Here is an 8,935-nt window from a genome sequence, read left to right as displayed (position 1 = left end):
ACTGTGTTTCTGGGGATGCTGTGTGCTGAACACCCATCCTGCACCTCTGGGGACAGCCTAAGGATATCTGAGATGAATTGGTGTGACCACACTTGGGTACTGCTTCACAGCTACACTGCTCTGCTCCCTCTTCCCATCACACACCACAGTATTCCAAAGCCATCACTTCCAGGAGTGACAGAGACCCCCCCTACCATGGAAAGGATCAGAGCAGATGGTCCCACTGCCAGTTCCATAACTGTGGCCATGCCAGGTCCTGCTACCAACAGCCAACTGCATCCCAAATCATGTGAAAAAAATAGGGTAACTTTATTATGGAGTTCAACAAAGAAAAAAAAAAATCATTAAATGGCAGCTTACACTAAAGTATAGGTAGAAAGCAGCAGGCATGTCACAGCCACAGTAGAGTTCAGGGCCATGGATCAGGGCTTCTGCTGACCCTAGGAGGGAAAATTAACTTTGAGCACAGCTGCAAGCATTCACACTGAGCTGATGGACTCCACAATTTCTCACACCCTCCTGTGAGCTGGGCACCAGATCCACGGGAACTGGGATGGTATCAGCCAGTGCTGCAGGGACAGGTGGATATGGAGCAGCACAGGAATGCTGCTAAGTTGCTTGTGATAAAGACTCTCCCACAAAGCCTTTCTATTCTACAGGAAGTCATGAGGGATTCATGATGTGCTACTGGCTTTGGCTCAGAGAGAGTTGACCTGAGAACCAGCATAAGATGCTCAGGTGGTATTTGGTAGTCCTGGCAACCAGGGGAGGAAGGTGCCCACGCACACCCAGCAACCTCAGTTCCAGACATGACATCTCCTCACCCAAAGGGTGGTCACAGCCCTAACAACCCTTGCTTTGCTGGCACAGTGGAGCTGCAGAGAGAGCTGCCCCAAAAGCTCAGAGCCTGGGGATATCTTCCCAACTTGAATCCCCTCTGAGCACTGATAGCTTGGGATATTTTTCCCAATAAGGGAGGGAAGTTGAAACATGCACAGATGAGAATTCTTACCCCACACTGTGAGGAACTGCTGCTCTCATGTTCCACGTCAGCCTCTTGCTCACTGCTATCCCTGCTGCTCACATCTTGGGGCGTCTGAGTGTCACTGTCACCACTGTCATCATTTGAAGCATCTTCTGCACTGCTGGATGCAGCTGGGTCCTCCTGCCCCTGCTCTGAGCTTGTGGCCAAGGGCTCAGGGTTATCCCCATTGGGTTGGACATCATTCAACTGCAGATAAGGGGAAAAGGTCAGCACCAGTGAGTTATTCCATAAACACATCCCAGAAGCCTCTTTCTGCAGCTAAAGGAGGAAGGACTGAAGTATCCTTCTAGCTGAGTATTGCTAAACCCCCCCAGGACTGAATCTGTTGCCCACTCACCTGGAGATCCAATGACTCCTTCAACATAATGGCTCCCTCATGCTCTTCAAACTCCAGGTCTGTCTCTGTACTGTTCTGGGACTCGTACTCCTCAGTGTCTGTATTCACCTCTGAGGGCTGGGGAGAGAAAAGGTGCCCCTGAGGGATGCATTGCCCCCTCCCCACAGGGCTGGGAGCTGCCACAAGCAGCCAAGGTGCTGCTTTGCTGGGACACCACCCAAAGGGGGGCACCAAACACTGAAGACAATGCTCAAGTGCTCCTTGGACAGCCTGCAGCCCCCTAAAAAGTGTACGTCAAAGGAAACCACCTTACAGCTCTCTGCACAGTGACAATCCCAGTCCACCAGGGAGACACAGAGACCACTCACAAGCATCTCTAATTTGCTCAGCCTCTGGGAAACAATACCTCATATGAGAGGTCCTCTGGGTCATCTTCTGGCAGGTCCTTCTCCAGCACCACCACCCAGGACTCCTGCTCCTCCAGAGCCACGTCATCCCGTTTCCTCTTGTTTGCTTTGCTGGATGGGTTGATCAGAGCTTCTCGGATCTCTGCAGGAATCCACGGGAGGTGCAGTCACAACACACAGAACAAATACTTGTGCGCTTCCCACTTTCCCACCCTGCAAAGGAGCTCCAAACCCAAAGTTTCCAGGCTGCAAACCATCTGAGTACTCGAGGAGGTCCCAGCTCTCACCCTTGGACACATTGCTCTTCTGGCCCCAGTCTGTGTGCAAGTGGCCCAGGACTGCCTGGATCCTGGTGGGGATGAAGGCAAGGAGGAGACGCGTCAGGCGCCCACGGCGCTTCTTGGCAAACCGTGTGGGTCTATGGGGGGACTGCACAGGGCAGATCCTGCCGATGATGGCCTCCATGGGGACCACAAATCCAACCCAAACTGATACTTTCTGAAGTATCTTCAGCTGTAAACACAAGGAGAATTATATTTGCAACATGAGACCCCAATGAAACCCTTAAACCCTACTGCCTCCCAGTGCAATGCTATGGGACTTCAGCCAGGTCAACAGGCACCAGCGGGGTTACTCTTCATCCCAGAGATCTCCCATTTCTTCCAGTGCAGAGAAATGTCAGTGCTGCAGTGCATTAGCAGGAGAGCAAGAACAAATCAAGCAGAAATGAAGCTAGGGCGGGAAGGGAAGAAGATGAGCACACATGGGGCACAGAGCAGGGGAAAGAGACCAAAAAAGCAGAAAGGATATGACAGAGAATCCAAAGCATCAAGGCCCTACCACCTATCCCTCACCCTCAAGCCACCCCAGCAGCAGGAGCAGCACCTACCAGGGACCTGACCAAGCCCAGCTGAAGCACCTGGTGCAGGAACCTGCTGGAGAAAGAGCCAGGCTTGCTGCTGGTCACCATTTGCCCCTAGGAGGAGAGAAAAAGTCAGACATCCCTCACGTCACATTCAACACCACCTACCAAAATCTACTCCACAGTACCTGGAGGAGCTCTGCCCAATCTAGTTTAGTGCAAGGCTTAGCTGACTGCTCCATACAGCCCCACAGCCTGAACTACACCAACCTAGCCTAGCCCAACCCTCAGCACCAAGCCATTTGTACTTGCTGGTCCAGCTGCTCCCCATTGCCCTGATGAGCTGCCCACCCCTCTCCTCAGCCAGGCAGCCCCACAGCCTCCCATAGGGTTTCCTTGGTGTGAGCATGGATCTTGGTGTCCTGCTCAATGGAGGATGATGACTGTCAATCAATCAGGGGTTTGTTTTCTCTCCACTTGGGGTGCACATCTCCCAGCAGGGGTTGTACAGCCAAAGTTCTGGGTTGGGTTATCTCCCAACACCCCAGTGCTCCCCCAACACTCCCAGAGCATCCCTGCAGGTTCTGCATCTCCCAGCCAGTGCAGGAACAGACTGCCCAGAGGGACAGTGGGGTCACCAGCCCTGGAGGTGATTGAGAACCTCCCGAACGTGGCAGTGAGGGATGTGGTCAGAGGGCATGGAGGGGTGGGTTGGAGCTGAGCTTGGTGATCTCTGAGGTCTTTTCCAACCTGAACGATTCTATGATTCTGTGACTCCAAGGGGGCTGATGCAGGAGGCTGCCTGCTGCCTGTGACACAAACCAGTGTATGAGACACTTGTGTGTGTGCTGTTCCTGCCCAGGTGGGACCACTGCTTTCCTGTGCCACAACTCCCCAGGGCACGGTCACCAACCAGCCCCAACAAGCCAGCTTCACTGCTGCCTGCGTGCTCATAAATTGCTTTTGGCTTTTATTGAGAAGCAGAAGGCCTGCAAGGCCAGAATTAAAGCATTCATGGTTAGTGATGCTGTGGGATTAATGGAGCACAGTGCCCTGGGTCAGCAGCCTGGCTGTGGCTGTTGTCCCTCCAGTGCTCTTCATTTCCTGCAGGGCCCTTTGGGGTGGGACTGTGTGGTTCAGCACATTCCCTACACTGAGACTTCCATGAGAAATCATCTCAGTTTGATTCCCACCTTCTGCACTGTGGACAAAAACAAGGAGTCCACAGTCCTGCTCTTCTCCCACAGAGCGTGCTGGTACCAGGGGGTGTCAACGGTGCACAAAGCAGCTGCAGAGCTTTTCAGAATGCAAATCTCAGGCAACCAGGTGTGCATGTGCCTTCTGCTAAAGCTCACAGGGCTGTAGGGAGGGAGCTGGGTTCAGTTATGCCGTAGAAAATCCACTGAACATTTATCATAAGGTGCTCTGGCATCGTGGGATGAATCAGGGAAATCTGAACTGATCTCCGTGTCCTGAGGGCATCACCTCTGCTCTGTGCTCAGAGCCCAGAGGGTAGATGGAGTTACCAGAGATTAATAAATGAGCGGTTATCAGCTCACTGAGCTCTGATGTCTGAATGTGTGTGTGCTCTGAGCTGACAGACAAATGGGAACTGAGCTGCAAACGTTTCCCCTTCTTCTGTTGATGCCCCATCATCTTCCAAGGAACGCACTGGAACTGGTCCTTGCTGGCAGCTCATTGAAACTGATGGATTTAGCATTTAAACTCGGAGATCAGGAGCCAGCACTCCTGGGTGCCATTCCCTGCTCTGTGACCTTCCTGAGCTTCTGGGGACATTTCTGTGCCTTTTGCCTCGTCTACAAAATGGGAAGTAATCTGCTCTGCCTCATAGGGGGATCGCAGCGCCTCATCCATCCTCGTTCACAAAGCACTCCGATGCCCTTGGCAGGATTTCCCAAGGGAAGAACCATTATGCTGTGCTCTCACAGCCTGCTGCGGTGCAAGACTGGGCAGAACCACGCAGCCAGGGCTTGTCTGAAATAGCTGCAGTGGGAATTGCTGGGGAGCACGGCAGCACTGAGGATGCTCCCATCCCGCATACCCCACGCCGGGCAATGGGGACATTGCAGTGGGAGGTGTTGAGAGAAACAGTCATCACAGTGGCTCATTATTCTGCCTGGGCCCGGTTCGTTTGCTAAATGTTGTTTTTAACTGACTCAGAGCTGTGTCCTGGTCTCCTGCAGGTACAGCAGCAGAAAAGCTCACGTCAACTGCTTTCAATTCCATGTTCCAGCCCACATTGGTGGGTGGAAGGAGAAAAGCAACCGGCCGAGCCCACCGGGAGCCCAGGGGGATGTCAGCTACCTCAGCTGCAGCAAATGCCACCCTGCGATATTGCTGTGCTAGGCAATGGGAGGGATCAACCCCAGAGACCTCAATGGGCAGCGGGAGCACCGAGCATTTCCCCCTCTGATTTTTATGCGAGTGCACACACCTGGCCTTCCCAAAATCAATACCGAGCCTCAGTGTGTGCCAAGAGACTGTTACAGTCACTGTCCGTGCCTGCCGGGAGAGATAAGCTCTCATGTGCTCATTAGCCACGTCCTCCTCTCTCCGCTAATTGCTGCAGGAAGGGTCATAGTCTGGCTATGATATGGCTCCTTGCTTGGAAGCTGGAGGCTGGGGCTCTAAAGCACAGGGGATGCTGCTTCCTCACTGGCATCGCCCCTGCCCAGGGCTCAGTTCTGCCCCGGTGCTGCTCTCAGTGCGATGGGCTGGATCCGGCCCAGCTGAGGCTGCCAGCTCAATTAGAATCAACACACAGAAAGCATCTGCAGGGAGAGATCTGTTATCAGCACAGGGCAAAGCTGAGGAGCTGCGTTGTTGTCTCATTTTCTCTAATTATCCATGTAAATGGAAGAAGCTTTGGAAGCTGGAAACTAGACCAGTTCTCACCTATAGGCTGCCAGCAATGGCAGAGCAGAGCTGCTTGGTCCCCCTGGTGGGGTCACCTGCTCCTGGCACCTCTTCCCATGGTTCAGGTTCACAATCCAGAGCTACTCCTGTTCTTACCCTTAGGAGAAATAGCATTTGCAGGAAGCACTTTCCCCAGTCTCAGGGTTGCATGGAAGGTGTTCCAGTATGGAAACCCTTCCATGCTCCACGTTCAGCTCAAGTGCCAGCAGCAGAGCTGCTTCAGTCCCTGTGCACTGGATGCTGTATGCATAGAGCCTGAGCATCTGTGGGATCACTATCCCGTGCCCCCAAACCTCCCCCCAAAACATGAGGCTGTCTGACCCCTGGTAAGCCCTGGATGGTTAGGAACAAAGCACCAGCTCCATGTCACCCACTGCAAAAATGCAGGAAAAGTGTAGTTGGCTGGATTCTTCATCTTCTGCAACAACCTCTCCCTCACATGGGTGACTGCATGTGCAATCACTAGAGGAGCAGTACTGCTTTCCCCATCACAAGCACAAGCACAATCGTGCCATTTTTAAAAGCTTCCATGGTTCACCTTTGTATCTGCTTCAATCTAATTGTTTTAAAACAAATCCAAACTCAAGAAGGAAAAGAAAAATCAAAGTAGGAAGCGTCCTGTTTTTCTCCAATGGCCCTGAGGACTGGGTGTATTGTGAGGGCCAACTTCTTTTCTGGACAACAAAGTGCAGGTTTGCTTTGGAAAGGTGAATCCTCACTGTGCTTTTGTTTGCAGCCTCTCAGGGGAGCTTTGAGGGCACGACTGCTGGAAGAGGAGCCTGAACCCATGGAATCCTATGATGTGGGTGCACAGAGGTGACCTGGGCTGAGCAGAAGGTGTGCTGTAGCTCCACAAAATCCTCTGTGCTCTCCTGGAAGGGCAGTTGCAGGCAGCACAGCCTTAGGAGCGCTGTATTCCTGCGGCAGTATGACCCTGCTGGTGTTTACACAGCTATTTGCAGCCATCCTACAATAACACTGCCGTCACATCCATTCCCTGCTTTTCCATTCTCTGCAAAAAATAAAAACCCCACAACAAACCAGTGCCTTTTTGCTCCCTCCAAAGCTTAGCTTGTTTTGAGCCGCTGTGTCTGCAATAGAAGCAAATTCTTTTAAGGACAGAGCTGTCCAGATGATCTCCTTCCCTCATCCCGTCACCTCACAGCTCTGTCCACTGCTCTAACCCTTCCAGAGATGCTGTCCCCAAAGCTGGAGCTCAGTGCTGGAGGCAGCACCCGAGGGCTGCGTGCTGCCAGCACAGCTCCTGCTCACTGCAGCCTCGTCCTCCTGCCAACAAGTCAGATACGGGGGAGAAAAGATGATTTCAGTCCATTTTGCTTATCCTTTTGGGGCTGACATATTATTTTTTAAAATGGTTCAACCAAGCTTTCTGTCATAGGGCAGCAATGAGAACGCAGAGGCGGGCACTGTATCTTCCCAATTAACGAGATTAGTCTATTGATTTTAATGGGGGCGATTCAGTGGCTGGAGATGAAACACCAGCTTATTTATCCACTGGATAAAAGCCAGAGAATGCAGGATCTGGCCCTCAAATATCACATCCATCGTCAGTCAGTTCAGGAATCCAGTCCTGTGCTAGTTGTGAGATTCCGCTGGGGGTTTTATCGCTGTTGTTTTAGGCAGCTTGCCCAATAGGGAGCAGTATGATTAATATTTAGGGAACAAATCCAGAGGTAATGGTTCCCAGGAGCCTGGGGATGCTGATGGTTTGGTGTGCTGGGCAGTCAGGTGGAACTGCTGCTTTCCAAGCTGCCATCAGACACACTGCCAGCAAACTGAGGGACAGATTGGTGGCCCTATGAACACACAGTGTTTAAACACCCAGCTCAGCCCCTCAGCCCTGCATTTAGCTGAGGCTCGGTGGGGCTTTTTTAAGAAACAGCCTCCTAACACCTCTCCTACGGGTGCTGCCTTGGAGCAGCCATGCATCCCCAGCCTCCCTGGCAGATATCAGCACGTTTGCAGGGAAGCACTGAGGATCGTGAGGTGATCCGGAGGGAAGGGACTCATCCTCCCAGCTCTCGGTGCCAGGACTGGTCCTGATGCTCAAGAAGTGCTGCTGACCTCATCGCTGCTGTCTCCATCAAGAAAGCCCACAACTCTCTGGGTTGGGATGAATTACAGAATGATTAAGGCTAGAAAAGAGCTCTAAGATTATCATGTCCCACCGTCCACCTGCCACCACTATCACCCACTAACCATGTCCCTTAGTACCACATCTGCTCTTTCCTTAGATACCTCCAGGGATGGTGACCCCACAGGCTCAGCCCATTGGCTTCAGCCCATTGCTGCAGCCTGTCTGGTTGTAACCCCATTACTGACCCCAGGGTGCACCACTAGTGACTGGATGCCAATGGGATGCACCTCCATTCATCACCACTCTTTGGGCCCGGCCCTCAGCCAGGTTTGTACCCAGAAAAGCATGTACCTGTCCCAGCCATGGACTGCAGCTCCTCTGGGAGAATGCTGTGGGAGACAGTGCCAAAGGCTTTGCTGAAGTCTGGGTAGACCACACCAGCAGCCTTTCCCTCATCCGCTGTCAGCATCAGATTGATTTCTAATTAATCATAGAATTGAGTTGGAAGGGACCTCTAAAGACCATCTGGTCCAACTCCCTGCAGTGGTGGTGATGATGTCCCACCACAGTGCAAAAGCAGGCAGGGCTTTGTGACACATTATGGCCACAGGTGGCACAAGGTTGCTGGTGCTCAGCTCACTCCTGCTTAGCAGAGCACTGTTTGTTAGGATGGGTTCTTCCAGCCTGGAGGACTGTCCTGCTGCTGGGACGGGCCGTCCTCACCTTCATGCCGCTGGCAGCATTGCTCCTGATGCAGTCCTGCTGTTCCTTAAATATTAATGATGTGTTCAGCTGAGCTGCCTCACTTCTGAGATCACACACAGGGCAACATTCAGCCTTCTTTCCATCTTCATGTGCCATCTGCTCATCTGTCATGTAATATGGAGAGGAGAGGTCCTTACATTCAGGGACAAGTAAACATACTCTTCCTGTGATACCTTTTGCTGAGGTGCTAACAGCTCTAAATGTGAAGGATAAGCAGGTTTAATTAGTGTTAAGACATTTCTTTTTTAGCATTTACAAGAGTCTCATTACTATTCCCCTTGCATAGGGAGATTCAGAACTGATAACGTGGCACAGTCACCTCCTGTGTGGTGCACACTGCAGGGAGCATCCAACGACTACTGCAAGGTCCTCCCCTGCACCCAAACTTTGCTCTGCATCGTGAACTCCTGCCTCACCTCCTGCTTCTTGTGATGGGCAGCAGTGATGGCTGCAGGAGTTGGAGCTGTTGCAGTACCATAGCGTG

The 8,935-nt window shown here is 52.3% G+C and overlaps 1 protein-coding gene across 1 annotated transcript; it reads right to left on the bottom strand.

Moving 5' to 3' along the window:
* Nucleotides 1–285: 285 nt before the first annotated feature.
* LOC122193628 lies at nt 286–2,921 on the bottom strand. The gene is made up of 7 exons (XM_042894490.1): nt 2,840–2,921; nt 2,679–2,765; nt 2,077–2,302; nt 1,789–1,931; nt 1,383–1,499; nt 1,013–1,231; nt 286–440 (listed from the first exon to the last, which is right to left on the bottom strand). Exons 1-7 carry the CDS (start codon nt 2,891–2,893, stop codon nt 423–425), a joined length of 864 nt encoding a protein of 287 aa, XP_042750424.1. The 5' UTR covers nt 2,894–2,921; the 3' UTR covers nt 286–422.
* Nucleotides 2,922–8,935: the final 6,014 nt, after the last annotated feature.

Source organism: Lagopus leucura, unplaced genomic scaffold (assembly GCF_019238085.1).
Source record: "Lagopus leucura isolate 7727_CA_CO unplaced genomic scaffold, USGS_WTPT01 145-7_obj-0_obj, whole genome shotgun sequence".
Classification (NCBI taxonomy): domain Eukaryota; kingdom Metazoa; phylum Chordata; class Aves; order Galliformes; family Phasianidae; genus Lagopus; species Lagopus leucura.
The sequence above is the reverse complement of the archived record's forward strand: the minus strand, read 5'-3'. Positions and strand labels throughout refer to the sequence as shown.

Bases quoted from the DNA above. Each gene is read 5' to 3' on its own strand.
- LOC122193628 (XM_042894490.1), bottom strand. From the start codon at position 2,893: ATGGAGCAGTCAGCTAAGCCTTGCACTAAACTAGATTGGGCAGAGCTC. The intron at 2,303-2,678 runs GTAGGTGCTGCT...TTGTGTTTACAG, and splicing joins TGGGCTTGGTCAGGTCCCTG to CTGAAGATACTTCAGAAAGT. The intron at 1,500-1,788 runs GTATTGTTTCCC...TTCTCTCCCCAG, and splicing joins CAGAGGACCTCTCATATGAG to CCCTCAGAGGTGAATACAGA.